Here is a 15,163-nt window from a genome sequence, read left to right as displayed (position 1 = left end):
ACACTGGGATAACATTTACCTGCCTACAGCAGGTGTCTAAGGTGGGCATCTGTGTCAACGTTTTATACACAGAGTTCCTTTCAAGCCAAAACAGTGTCCATTCAAAATTCTCAGTCCAGTAAAAATCTGCATGCACATATAAATTTGCATTAAAACCCTTCATAAATGTTTTGAAGTCAAGGAGAATGGTCCCTATGCAAATCTTCAAGGCCTGCATGGAGACCATAGTCAATATCTCCTTGGCCAATGGAATACCTTCTTGGCCAATGGAATATCTACTTGGCCAGTGGGATTGCTGAAGTTATAATTTCCTTCCCAGCTCCAGATCATTCATTTGATCGATCAATTGATTAATCCATCAAGCAATTGATCAATCGATTCTAACTTGAGTGTTTGTCATGCAACCACACTACCAAATTTATTAACTTTTGAAGATGTTCCTGACTTCTTCTTTTGTGCTTTCTTCTTAGTTGACCACCTGATTTCAGGATGACTGAGGGTTTAGATCACAGATTCAGTTATCTCACCTGGGAACAGATTAAAATACTGGATCAAGTGCTGACTGAAGTGATCCCCATTCATGGAAGAGGGAATTTTCCAACTTTAGAGGTAAAGCCAAAAGACATCATTCATGTTGTCAAAGAGCAACTGATAAAGAAACAAATCATTGTTCATGATGTTCGCTTGAATGGATCCACGGCGAGTCATATCCTTGTCAAACAAAATGGCACCAGCTACAAAGACCTGGACATCATTTTTGGTGTGGAGCTTCCAAGTGAGCATGAATTTCAGGTTGTGAAGGAATCTGTCTTGAGTTGCCTCTTGGATTTTTTACCAAAAGGTGTCAACAAGGAAAAAATCACGGCACAGACCATGAAAGATGCTTACGTTCAGAAGTTGGTAAAGGTATCCACAGATCATGATCGCTGGAGCCTCATCTCCCTGTCCAACAACAGTGGCAAAAATGTGGAGCTCAAGTTTGTCAACTCTCTCCGGAGGCAGTTTGAGTTTAGTGTAGATTCTTTTCAGATCATTCTCGACACCGTGTTGAATGTCTATAGTGATACAAATGGCAAACTTACGGAAGATGCTGAGCTGTCTGTTGTTGCTGAGAGCATGTATGGAGACTTTGATGAAGCTATGGACCACTTGAAATACAAACTGATTGCTACAAGGAACCCAGAAGAGATCCGTGGAGGAGGTCTTCTGAAATATAGCAATCTTCTGGTCCGGGATTTTAAGCCAGCTGATGAGGCAGAGATTAAATCATTGGAACGTTACATGTGTTCTCGGTTCTTCATTGACTTTCCAGATGTAGCTGAGCAACAACGGAAGATTGAGTCTTACCTGCGTAATCACTTCATTGGGGAAGAGAAGAGCAAGTATGACTACCTGATGACCTTGCGTGGGGTTGTGAACGAGAGTACGGTCTGCCTTATGGGCCACGAACGAAGGCAAACACTAAATATGATTACAATCCTGGCTCTCAAAGTACTTGGAGAGCAGAACATCATCCCCAACGTAGCCAATGTAACCTGCTACTATCAGCCTGCCCCTTATATCAGAGACAGGAACTTCAGCAATTACTATATCGCTCATGGACAACCTTCTATTATCTACCAGCCCTATTCCTTCCACATACACATGCAAAGTGGTATGGTGTAGCCGATCACGAAACCTCCTTGCCTTACATCAGTGCTCAATCAACCCTTGCTCCACCCAACAATTCTCTTCAAAATAAAGCCCTCGTTAAAGCAAATTTTCCCACCATGTTTGATTAGCGGGACATCTGTAGGTGTGTGTACCCACCTATACCTGTGTGCTGTGGCCAATGTCCATCATCAGTCCAGACCTTGAAATAACCTTCAGGCAGCTTGGCAAAGTTTGACTTGGATATCAAAGGAGTTGTGTTTTGATTGACTGCACACTGCATACTCAGTGCCCTAAAACTATGATCTCTTTTTTTTCATGTACCAATTTATGTTGTTCTCTTTTTATTGCAAAGAGTTGACCAAGGCTAGAAAGGGTAGCCAGCGATAAGGCATTACAAGTGTCACAAAAAGGGATGGGACATGATGCCATGCCTGAAGAAAAGTGCAACAACCATGAGAGTTCCTTATGAAAGCAGCTTTCTTCAAGTTGGTACCATTCAGATGGTGTTTGGTTATATTTCTCAGAATGTCAAACGTTGCTAGTTGGGAATTTTGTGAACTGAAAGCCCAACTTTGGATTTAATTTTCCTGGGCACCAGGTCGGGGAACTCTGGTATCGATATAGCTTTTCCCAAGATGGCCTTCAGATTTGTGGACTTCAACTCCCAGAGTTCTCAACAATAATCATGTTATCTGGGAATTTTGGGAGATGATTCAGATATCTGGAGATGCCCAGGTTAGGAAAGATGCCATATGTTTTGTAGGGAATGGGTGATTGGCATGATTTCTAACAAAACGTGAAGAGTGGAGAGGAAGAATGCTTTTGAGCACTTTTAGAAGGTCTGCCATGGTTTGTGGAAGGAATTCCAGCCCTTTAATTCTAAACTGTGAGAAGATAGAAGTTGCCCTTACATATATTAATTGTAATTGGAAGTGAAGATATTGAGTTAGATAAAGGTCGGGCATTGCCCAATTGAAGTATCTACTAGATGAGGAACAGATACCCCACAGTTCTCTTTATTGAGATTTAAGTTATCAATTTCTCCTCTTCAAAGACCACCCATGCAAAATTATGGCTTGTGGCATCCATTGCCCAAACAACACCATACATGAGAACTATTTTCTGGCTCCCAGATCACAGGTACATAAGCCTATGCACATTCCATGTTTAAGTATGACCTCGATACAAGCATACCTCAGAATCATGTGGCAATGAAGGAGAGGGCCCAGAGAGAATGATACCACTGATATATCTAGACGGAACTAGGGTCATTTCATGTTTATTCCCAAGCACAGACTTCAGACACCAAAGCTACAAAACGTGCCTCCAGAAGTTGCGGATGCTCCAACACTGGAAGTTTTCAAGAGGAGTTTGGACCGACACTTGTCACTAAGCGTATAGGGTCTCCTGCTTGAGCAGGGGTTGGACTAGAAGACCTCCAAGGTCCCTCCCAATTCTCTTATTCTGCATTCTGTAAAGCTAAGGGAGAAAACAAGTTGTTGAATGGAGAGGCAATTGGTTAATGTTGGTGTTTTCTTTGATATGTTGTTTTAGAAGGCACAGGAATGTCCTTGGAAAGAATAGCCCTGTTTAATTCTTGTTCCACTTTTGCCTTCCACAGCAGACAGGAAATAATGCTTTTTCACCCCCTCTTGAAGAATGTCTCTATAGCATGAAATGCTTCAGATCTCCGAGTTTAGATTGTAGCTTAGCTTTCGACTTGAATTTTTGTGGGTACCAATCTGTCGTCATGCAGTGCTTGGCAGTTTAAATAGGCACATGAATTTTATTTGGGAGGAAGCATCTCCTTGTATTTGGAGTAGCAAAGTATTTGTATATGTATACATACACACACACACACACACACATACGTTTTCAAAGGGATATTATGGAACAGAATGGGATAGAATGATGGATAAAAGACACAGAAGCGGTTACGGGTCAGAAATACAGATGCTCGTTCAAAAATTCAAAAACGGTGGAGCTTTTATAATGCCTAATTCTGAAATTGATGCCAAATTTCAATTGGAATGACAGGAGTGCATTAGGAACTTTAAGGAAAAGCTGACCACTTGAATCTCCTTTTGTCCCCCAGAGCTGCATTCAGTGAAGGTGTGCACACCAAATATTGTGTGTGTCTGGCATTGAAACACATACACACACACACACACACACACACACACACACACACACACACGCTTCTTGCCATTGTTTTTAAAATGTGTGCTTTTCCAAACGAGACAAGAGTTTCCATGTGCCAAAGTGCCTCCTCCCGCCCTATTTTCATAGATCTTAACCGAGAAAGAGGAAAAAATTGCTAGAAATTTTAAGCTTATCATATATTCTGTAATTCTGAAAGGGGAACTTCGGAACACTTAAGGGGGAAAGAATTCTCTCATTGCCAGCCCTGGTTTTCTTAACACGAGTTCCCCGTATCTTTCTGTACATTTAAACAGACTCCAAGAGTTGATTTGCACCGTGTGTTTTCTGTGACGCTGAGCTGAAACCCTGCTTTAACTATTTTGTTCGCCGCGGTTTCAAACGAAGAACTGTAGCATCACTCAGGATGGACCCTGTTGCTTATCAAAACAATGTGCAGATTTCCCTGACACAAATTGCAATGGCCGCCATCCTTAAGGACTTTCAAAGAAAAAAGGCAAGCAGTCAAAAGCTAGTGGTGACCAGTAAGGGAACCTTTATCTTAAAAGCCAGATGTTTTTATTTTTTTAAAACACACACACACACACACACATACACACAATCTCCCAAAGCATACAATTTACCATTAGTCCTTGGTCTTGTTAGGTTGCTTTGTCTGATACTAAAGGGTTCAGGTAGTCCTCGACTTATGAACACAGTTCAGACCACAATTGTCATTGCTAAGCAAGGTGGCGGTGACTGAGCCGTGCCCGATTTTATGACCTTTTTTTTTCTGCCATGGATGCTAAGCGAATCACTGCAGTTAAATGAATCAAGCAGTCAGTCAGGAAATCTGGCTCCCTCCCTTGACTTTGCTTGTCTGAAGCCAATTGGGAAGGTTAGGGATCACCTGGTGATCACGTGACCCACCAGGATGCTGCAACCATCATCCATATAGCGCATGGCGGATGCCAAGGGCCTGAATTTGGATCACACGTCCGTCCGTGGGGAGGCTTTATTGCTGGCAAGCGTGAGGCCCAGCCATAAGTCACTTTTTTTTAGGGATTTTCCAGTAACTTTGAACAGTCGCTAAATGAGCGGTGATAAGTCCAGGATTACCTGTACTTTCTTATCATGTGATGTGAATTGGAAATATCATTCTGTAATTTTCTCCATGAATAGCAAGCAGAGAAAAACACTTAATGATCCTTTTACATGTTTTGCTTTTTCACCACCAGTTTTGGTGGCTCTCTTTGGAAGGGACTTGAGAATTTGACATCTTTACCTGTCCTTTAAATGTTCTTGCAAAAAAAAACCAGAAGACCCATTTTCCTGGGAGAAAGGAATAAGTATTCAACCAGTCTAAGTTTGTGGAGTTGAGGCATAAACAAAGCTTCGAAGATCTGGATGGTTTTCCTCAACTGCAGCTAAATGCATCTTCCTAACATACGTGTCCTTCACCATACACTCATTGGTGTCATTCTGATGATGTGATATATTCAATCTTTGCCACTGGCATTTGACTGAGAAAGAAAGTGTGGCCAGGTCAAGGTGTGCCTTTTAGTGTCACTATGAATATGCATTGTTAAGTCTTTGAGAATCAGCATGTGTGCATTATCAACAACGTACGACCTGTTGATGTTCACTGACCACATTGTGTAGCTTTCTATCAGTTATTCATTTAATTCAGTTTCGTTTTGTGTCTTTATACTGGCATGATGTTTTAGTTTATCCAACTACACCACCATGTTTTGAACTGAGCTCCATAGGACCCAGCGGAAACAGTGATCCAGTTGATTTGGATGAGCAGTTTGAACCATTAAACAGTTTGAAGAACATCAATATGCAAAAAAAAAAGTCTCAGGTATAAATTGAATCTCTTGGTATATCCCTGTGTTTGTTACATAAAGGTAGCAGTTGACCGTCTCCGGAGAGAAATCATTTGGCACGTATATATAGAAATCAAACTGAGCAAAATATTTTTATATATATATATATGTATATAAGATGTTATTGATTAAAAGTTCCAATAGATTTAGGAATGCTTTCAGCAGTGTTGATTCTTGTTTTTGTTTGTTTTTGAAATACATCCACCAGAGGAAATGTACATGTTCAGCTTTCTCTTGTGAGCATCTCAAATACAAATGCAGAAAACTTAACTCTTTGGGTCTTGGGTACATAAGGGTAAGAACAGCCCTTATAACGTCTCCGTTCCAATCAATGAAAGTTGCACAATCTTAACAGTTGTATGCTTGGATTATAATGAGCGTTGTGGCTGCTGTTAAAGAAAAAGAAACATTCAGTAATAACTTATTGTACATGATAGATGTGTTCCATGACGTGTGCTGGATGGAACATTTCCGGTCTTTCCATATGCCCAAATTATTGCACATGTACCACATCCCAAAATTGGAACAGAGAAAGCAGCTTTATACCAAATCAGATCGTTAGTCTGTCCAGCTCAGTTTGGCATGATCTAAATTGACTACAGAGTCTTTCTTGAGTTGTGGACAGGAGATCTTCTGCTAGGAGATGCCATGAATTGAATCTAATCCTTGCAAACTAGACACGCAAGCACTGAGCAAGCGTCTCCCTGCATCAAAGCATGGAGTTTCATCATGCCTCCCTTACTCGCTCATTCCCAAAGAAGTTAACAAGACTGGGTAATAATAAGAAGTAGCAAAGTTTTCTGCAAGATATCTTGGACAGTTGCTCCAGGTCAGATAGTCCTAACTTGGCAAATAAACAATTTGATATGATATAAAGGATCTTATGCGTAAGCCCAGAAAGAAGCATAGCATTCCATTGGTCTATAAGTGTCAGTCTTATGGGGAAAATCAGATCAAGAAACTAACTTAACGAAGAGACTACAACTTTATGAACAGAATCTTGTAAGTCTGCTTGTGTTTTACCTTCCCTCACTCTTTGCCTTCAATACCTCCATGGCTCTCTACACTAAATTCCTGCTGATGCACCTTATCTATGTCTTGGTTCATAAATTGGTAAACTGACAAACCTGTTTGTGTTGCAGAACATTGAATGACTTCCCTATCCTCCACCACCCACATAATGTAATGTTAGAGGCAGTGTTTCCATCCAGAAATGTATATATTTGTGAAGCTACTGTGCATGACTAGCCTACAGTACATATCAACTCTTTTTTAAGTGTGAGGATCATTGATGTCAATTGCACCTCTGTTTGGGAAGGACCAGAGGCAACTTAGGTTAATTCTTAAGTTTGAATTTACCAGTATAGATTATCTGTGTGATCCTGCTGTTGTGCATCAGTTTTCTCTTGCATGTTCTGCTTGGACATTTGTCTCCAAGTCCTAATTTGATGGCCCCGTTGTGATTGCCTTTCTGACATATTACATTATGTGTGTGGTGAATTGACTTGATGTCAGCTTTCTCTTTGATATGTGAAGAGGGACATCCACCCAACAAATGTAATACCCAGATTCTGATATTATTACCTCCAGATATAAATCTATCTACAAGATTTTGTTGATTTTTTTTCTGTTATATGTTTTGTTAAATGTTTATGTAAAATCTTATTCAGTCAATAGTGTTGGAATGTCTAATGAATATTTTTTACAATGCCTGGTTTTGATCCACTGTTTTCAGAAAACTTTCCCAAAGTTTACAGCTTCAAGTAACCTAATGTTGTGAGGTCCTGTGTGTAAAGGTTTAAGTGCTTTCTTAATATAAATGTATAGACAGATAAATATATAAAAATAGAATTCCTTAAGATCTTTTGTTATAATTGTCAAAGAATAGAGACAGATATTTTACTGTATTTTCATGTACTTTGTGACATTTATACTATTTAAGATGTTGATGTTTTATCACACAATGAGTTTTTTAAAAGTTGTAGTTCACAATCAGAATGATATGTTTGTTGTGTTCCAGTGATCCAACAAAGAATGGGGCTGTTTTTGTTTTCTGTTTTTAAATGTAAAAGTGGACAAGCTACATGCACACATTATGCTGCCATTATGGACCACCTAACCTGGTCTCAAGTGCAACAGGGACTTGCAAACAAGGCAACCCTTTTGTGCAGTGTTGATCAACCTTAGCAACCTGTTTTTGACTTCAACTTCCACTAATCCCTCCAACCAGCATGAGGTTGTAGGAATTCTGGGAACTGAAGTCCATACATCTTCAATTGCTGAGATTGAGAAACACTGATCTTGTGTATAGTTCAAAAGGCCTTGATTTGCACCTGGAGGGCATCTTGGGCATCTCCAGGTATTTTCATTTTTACTTTTTGAAGATCAGGAGGCATGTGATGAGAAAAGACCTCTTCCTGAGACTCTGGAAGACTATTTATGGTCAAAGTACAGCATGGGTTCACAGCGTATGTCCCTCCAGATACTGCAAAAAACCTTTCCCTGTGTCCTACATTATTGCATGTACTGGCTGGAGTTATAATTGAGCACAGCCTGGAGGACATGCTGGACTTCTTCACATACTACTTAATGAATACTGTACTTGGTGGCTAAGGGCCAAAGAGGATGGACCAGGGAAGTGATGATGTCAACTAGAGATTGGAAGGTCAGAATGTTTGTTCTGCTCTCTGCATTTCACCTTCTAAAAGATACGGCTTAAATATATATTTTATTTGATTTCCCATTGAAAATTGATTTTTTAAAAAATTGTGCCATCCTTATTCTCTGACTTACCACCAAGTTGCAGTTCTTGGACTTGACTGTGGGAACTGCAAGGGGAGACCATGCAAGGGTAGACCACCTGCAGTCCACAAGGTAGGGCTTGGGCCATCCTTGCATTATAAGTTGACTTCTTATATACATACTCAAGGGCTCCACATTCAGTGTGATGGAGAAGAACTTAATGGACACAAGGAGAAACCAGAGATTGATCCTGAAGTCAAGGGAGAAGCTTTCAACGCTTGTAAAAACATGAGTTCCTATGCATTCTGGAAGCTATTGGGATGGAGGGCTTCCTTGCAAATTTCACAGAGGTTTTGCAGTGGAAAAGATTCAGGGATTTCTATTTTATAAAGGATTATTGGATAACTTCTCCATTGGAAGCTAATAGAAATTAGGAACCATCTTATCGGCATTTCTTTAAGGCTCTCTTCCGTTTCAGCGCACTGAATTCTTCCAATGCAATAGGAAGGATATTTTTTCTTCCATCCTGGCCAGGCCTGGATGACCTGTCACCGTATATGTTCAAGGACAACTCATGCAAAAAAACCAAAAAAACAAAACAAAAACCACCTGGCTATGATTCCAAGTTTAATTCTGGAGGGTTTTTAATTTCAAGGTTTCATTTCAATTTTGGTTTTACTGTTTTATTTTTTTTTAAAAAAATCATTTTTGACTCAGAAGGATCCTGATTTTTTTTAATTTTTTTTTTTTTAAAAACCACATCAAAGTATTAAAGCTGCAGGAGAAGGAGTAGCAGCCTGGAATCCTTATGTAGCCAAAAGTGAATGAAGGCCAGGCCCCCTTGAATTCCGTTGACTCTTCCAAGTAGGTGCTAACCATTAGTTGAGAAGTTTCCTATGCGTAGGCTTTTTAAAACAGTTTAATTGGACCTTCACATGTGGACCTGTTTTTTTTTGTGCCTGACAAAAAAATTCTTAATAATGTTACTATATGGATATAAAACTTACCCTCGAGTAAGGATATTGCTTTCTTTTTTTTATGCATTTTTTTAAATTTGCGTACAGGGAAATAAGACGAGAGAATTAGCGTCTTCTTTCCTGGAATCTCTAGTTGAATGCTATAACATTGACTGGGAAGCCTGGAAAATTCTATCACTGTGCTATTTTATTGCGTGAAAGAGCTTGGGAACATGCTACGTAGATGTGTCCTTGGTTAAACTTGGCCAGAGTCTGTACTAAACTGCCAAGGAAGTATGCACTGAAATTAAGCGTTGGATGCATCTTCAGTCTGAGCAGAATTGTACCTCCTGCTCAGAATTCCTTGTTTTATCAGCATGTTTTGTAGTCTAATATCAGACACTGATGTTCTGGGAATGGAATTGTATTGTAAGGATGTAATTCACTCGATGTGCCATTTCAAGTTGTGCAAAAAAACAAAAACAAAAACAAAAAAACAACCCAACAACAACTGGCAATGCTAAAATAATTGTATTGATCATGTCTATTTGTAGGTCATTAGTCTACATGTTGACTCGTGCCTTTGGGTATCTGGGGAACGTTCATTAAATAAATGATCTGCTTTTAATCTAAGTGTCTTCTTTCTTTCTAAATGTAGACTTTTATCTATATTTACTCATTTCTTCTGGTTTATAAATATTGCTTCCTCCCCTCCCCTCCCCTCTCCTCTCCTCTCCTTTCCTTTCCTTCCCTTCTTTCCTTTCCTTTCCTTTCCTCCCTCCCTCCCTTTCTCTTTCCTTTCCTCCTTTCCCTTCCTTTCCCTTCCTTTCCTTTCCTCCCTCGCTTTCTCTTTCCTTTCTTCCTTTCCCTTCCTTTCCTTTCCTTTCTTCTTCCTTTCCTTTCCTTTCCTTTCCTTCTTTCCTCTCCTCTCCTCTCCTTCTTTCCTTTCCTTTCCTTTCCTTTCCTTTCCTTTCCTTTCCTTTCCTTTCCTTTCCTCTCCTCTCCTCTCCTTCTTTCCTTTCCTTTCCTTTCCTTTCCTTTCCTTTCCTTTCCTTTCCTTTCCTTTCCTTTCCTTTCCTTATCTCCTCTCCTTTCCTCTCCTCTCCTCTCCTCTCCTCTCCTCTCCTCTCCTCCTTTCCTTTCCTTCCTTTCCTTTCCTTTCCTTTCCTTTCCTTTCCTTTCCTTTCCTTTCCTTTCCTTTCATCTCCTCTCCTCTCCTCTCCTTTCCTCTCCTCTCCTCCAAAGTTTTGGGAACAAGGACAAAGTTATGCTACTCTTAAAAGCACTTGAAATTTCCTCCTCCCATTTAAGCACATCTAGTTCTTTGTTTTGCAATGGCAGATCTCTTGTGATCAATTTTTTTTCTTGAGTGTCTGGCTTTTAGTGAGCTATCCTTTTTCATTTTTTTAGAAACTAGCTTCAAGGAAGCACAATAAATATAACATATGCCTAATTCATCCACTAAAAATGTTTGGTTGGTTGGTTGGTTGAACACATATCTCCTGAGCTTATCCTCAATCTTTTTGAGAAAGCCGTTCTGTACTGGAGTTTGTGAATTGTTCTTTGCTAGACATCGTCATGATTTCAAAAAAACATCATGTTACCATATGCTCCTTTATTTACATGAAGAGGAAGAGACGCTTTCAGAACTCAACACAGCTGTCAATGTTTCTGTTTTCTCCGCTGATGCTATTACACATTATGCTTGACAGAAACAAATTGTAAGCACATATTAATCTTCTGGTGCCTTTTAACAGTTCCTTTTAGAAGACCAGACTGAAGCAGGAATGGAACTTCCTGGGTTTTTTTTTGTTTTTTGTTTTTTTGCGTTCGAGAGAAGATTATTTTCCATGATCACTGAATGTTTTTGAAGCTCTTCAGAATTGCATGTGTCTAGATATAAACCCCCAAAACTGGAGATGCATCCAGAACTGCTCTTTTCTCAACAATAATAACAACAACAATAACAATAACAAAGAGCCTTGGTGGAGCAGTGGGCTGATGCCTCCTTAAGTAACACCAGCTGCCTGCAATTATTGCAGGTTCGCATCCCACCAGGCTCAAGGTTGACTCAGCCTTCCATCCTTCCGAGGTAGGTAAAATGAGGACCCAGATTGTTGGGGGCAATTAAGCTGACTTTGTAATATAATGCCACTTGGGAGGTGTGTGAAAGCCCTAATAAGCAGGCATATACATAGAATGAAGGCTACTGCTAAGCTTGTAAGCCGCCCTGAGTCTTCGGAGAAGGGCGGGAGATAAATGTAATTTAAAAAAAAACTCATTCACTCATTCAAGCATTACTAAGGGTCTTTGTGTACCAAAGGTAGCAGAGAATACACAGTAGAGCAATGGTTGCTAGACAACATTCCAGAAAGTTTTAAGATATTGAAAATCTGAAAGGGGCTCAGCGAACGGGGACTAACAGTACAGAAGAGAATGGAAAGAATTGCATTGGCCAATTCTGGAAAAAAAAGTTAGAATGAGAATATGATTCTGCTTTACAGATACTTATTTCCCAAGGAAGACATGAAAAATATGTTTCTGCTTCCTCTTGGATATAATGATCCATGGAGCTAATAATATAGGGTGAGTATGTTAGAGAATTAGGAAAGCTGTATATCAATGATCTGCATGTTCCTTCCTCTGAACTCTTTCAGCAAAGAATGAGCAAGCTTGTTGAAAAAAATCTCTAACTCTGGTTATCCTGAACCAACTAAAAAGCTGGATTCCATAACACTCTTCAAACATCTGCTTGGCCACACCCAAACATGTTCTCAATTATCAGAGTGCAGAGTGCACAACAACGGCTTTAAGAAGCTAGACGTCATTTGAATGCTTGGAAAAGCAGTACGGTGAACCCATCACATAAGTAGAAGTCTAGCATGGTGCCTAATCATAACCCGATCCAAAGATCTGTCTTTTGAACCTATGGAAATGTCATGCAATCATGTAACAGCTGTAATTTGTTTTATTTTATTTTTTTAATTTTAATTCCATTTATATCCCGCCCTTCTCCGAAGACTCAGGGCGGCTTACAAGCTTAGCAGTGGTTGTACAATACAAGCACATGTATGAAATAGACCAAAATGTACGGATAGCAAAGTTAGAGACACTACATTAGAAGTGTATTGTATAAATAAAGCATCCCTAGTCAGTGGTGGGATTCAGCCAGTTCCCACCACTTCGGCAGAACCGGTAGCTAATTTTTTGTTGGCCAGGCCCAGAATCGACTTCTGGAAGTGGCATCCACACAGAGAACCGGTTGTTCTCTTATTTGAATCCCACCACTGTCCCTAGTTATGTATCCTAAGTCTATCCCTTGCAAAAGAAAATAAAGTACACATCCAAAATCAGAAACTCACAATGTCTTTTAAAGAGAATCTGGGGAAAAAAATACATACTTGGCTAGAGTAGATGTTGGGAAAACCTGTAGATTTTAAACCTGAACTTTTTTTTTATTAGATAGTATGTCAGAAAAGATTGATAAACAAAGTATATATTTGATTTTACCTGTGATAACAGCGGCAAGAATCATATTTGCACAATATTGGAAAAGGGAAGAAATACCATCAGAGGAAGAAATAATTTTTAAAAAATATTAGAATGGAAATGAACAGACTTACTGTAAGGTTGAAAGAAAACGAAGAAACAATACTATCAGACTTGGGACTTGTTTTATCAATGGCTGGAGAAAAGAATAAAGGATTAGGAATTAAATTAGTATTAGTGAATGATAAACTCAGACAACACGTTCTTGAATAAGTACTATTGAATTGTATGGGAAAAAATAATAAAAATCTGACAAAAAAAATAAAGAAAGAGAATCTGAAAAGGGTTGTAGTTCTTTCCTCCAGAGACCATCTAGAGCAGACATGTCAAACTTGCGACATCACGTGACGTTGCGCAACGTATCGGAGCTTTTTCGCCATTGCCGGCAATGGGATGGGCACGTCGCGTCTGGCCCACGGGCTGGCAGTTTGACACCCCTGATCTAGAGCATGAAGTCAAATCTTAATATTGAATGGAGAAATGATTGAATAGAGTTACGGTTTGAAAGATGTGAAGGACTTTCTTTGTATCCCAAGCGTAACATTTTTAAACAAACTAAAAGGAGGGATTGGTATCTATCCAGTAAACCAGGGGTCTTCAAACTTGGCCCTTTTATGACTTGTGGACTTCAGCTCCCAGAATTCCTCAGCCAGGCATGCCTGGCTGAGGAATTCTGGGAGCTGAAGTCCACAAGTCATAAAAGGGCCAAGTTTGAAGACCCCTGCAGTAAACGGACTCAGAGTTTACAGATTTCTCAGATGATTGGGCAAGTTGTAAATGATGAGTTATGTCATTGTGACCTGGGGAAATAACAAATTGGTGTAATACAACTGTTTCCTTAAAATTTCATTTCCTCTTTCAACTGAGATGTGCATGAAGAATTCTTGTTCTTCCCCAACAAAAACACTGTTCAGGTTTTCCGGTTTTAAATCAGGAGAAAGATTTGTGAACTCTTATTTTAAGCATGGACCATATGTAACGGTAATGACACATTTGGAAAGCTGAGACGTCAACAATATTGACGAGATGAGCAGAAGTCAGCTGGTCACCAGCCATTTGATAGGTTCTTGCTTTGCATCTGAAACATTGGTTAATCTGTCCCAATTTGAACTAGTTGGGGAAGTGATCATAATCAGTTTATAGGGTGTGGAAAATATCATTAATTCATAATTCATTGTTTGCACAGTTGGGCTTCATTCATGTATTGTAAAGGAGAAAGGGTTGCTCATAAAGAAATACTCCTGTTTTTAGTCAAATTGGCATGTAGTACTGAATATAAATATGCTCATTGGTGATGCTGAGTTGTAATGAATTTTAACTCATTTCTTTAGGATTGTACAGCGGACATTAAGAGCTTTTATGAATTAATAGACCTGCCAATTCATAAAGAGGTTTCCTTGGGCTTCATGGACCACTTGATAGCAATCCGGAAAACATATTCTTTTCTTAGTAGGAGGGAAAACAGGATCAACAGGAGATTTCCTGAGATGATCATAACTCATCCAGCATAATAGTCAAGAAGAGAGAAGCAACCTAGAACTAAGGAGAAATTTCCTGACAGTGAGAACAGTTAACCAGTGGAACATCTTGCCTCCAGAAGCTGTGAATGTTCCAACACTGGAAGTTTTTAAGAAGAGACTGGACAGCCATTTGTCTGAAATGGTATAGGGTTTCCTGCCTGAGCAGCGGGTTGGATTAGATGACCTCCAAGGTCCCTTCCAACTTTATTATTCTGTTTGCACTTGGCATGAATACCCCAACATTTTATTAGAGTTATAAACTCGTAATCCTATTTTATCTTTGTTTGTGGAATGGAAAGGTGTATGAAGCTGGGGTGATGTCCCAACAGTTACAGAGGTACCGGTAACTCCTGATTTTAGAATCAGGATGTAGTAATCTTTATCGTCTCCTTGTTCACCTAATTACAGATGGTGAATTTTTGCATCGATCATTTGAGAAAGGGCTTGCCTTCCAAAAAGTATTGTATCCATGTATTTAGGCTTACTCTCCGATAAACAGGGATGGGATTTAAATCCTAGACATAGCTTTCAGCATTCTGGTCCATAATAGGACTGTGTGAATACGTTGAATTGATTGGAATTCTCTTTTTTTTTTACCTCTAATATTTTTGTGGGTCTTGAAAACAATAAATCATGAGACCCATCGGTATTCTTCCATCCTTCCGATATAAGGCAGCTAAATTAAATAAAAGGCATGCTGTCAGTACTGAAGGTG

General features: G+C 39.5%; 1 protein-coding gene across 1 annotated transcript; it reads left to right on the top strand.

The window, feature by feature from the left end:
- Positions 1-489: 489 nt before the first annotated feature.
- TENT5D (terminal nucleotidyltransferase 5D) lies at positions 490-1,665 on the top strand (the record flags this gene model as incomplete). Its single annotated transcript, XM_083372013.1, has 1 exon — positions 490-1,665. The coding sequence occupies one exon, from the start codon at positions 490-492 to the stop codon at positions 1,663-1,665; it is 1,176 nt and encodes a 391-aa protein (XP_083228139.1).
- Between the last annotated feature and the right edge of the window lie 13,498 nt (positions 1,666-15,163).

The sequence above is a fragment of the Vipera ursinii genome (assembly GCF_947247035.1).
Source record: "Vipera ursinii genome assembly, chromosome: 12".
Taxonomy (NCBI): Eukaryota; Metazoa; Chordata; class Lepidosauria; order Squamata; family Viperidae; genus Vipera; species Vipera ursinii.
The sequence above is the reverse complement of the archived record's forward strand: the minus strand, read 5'-3'. Positions and strand labels throughout refer to the sequence as shown.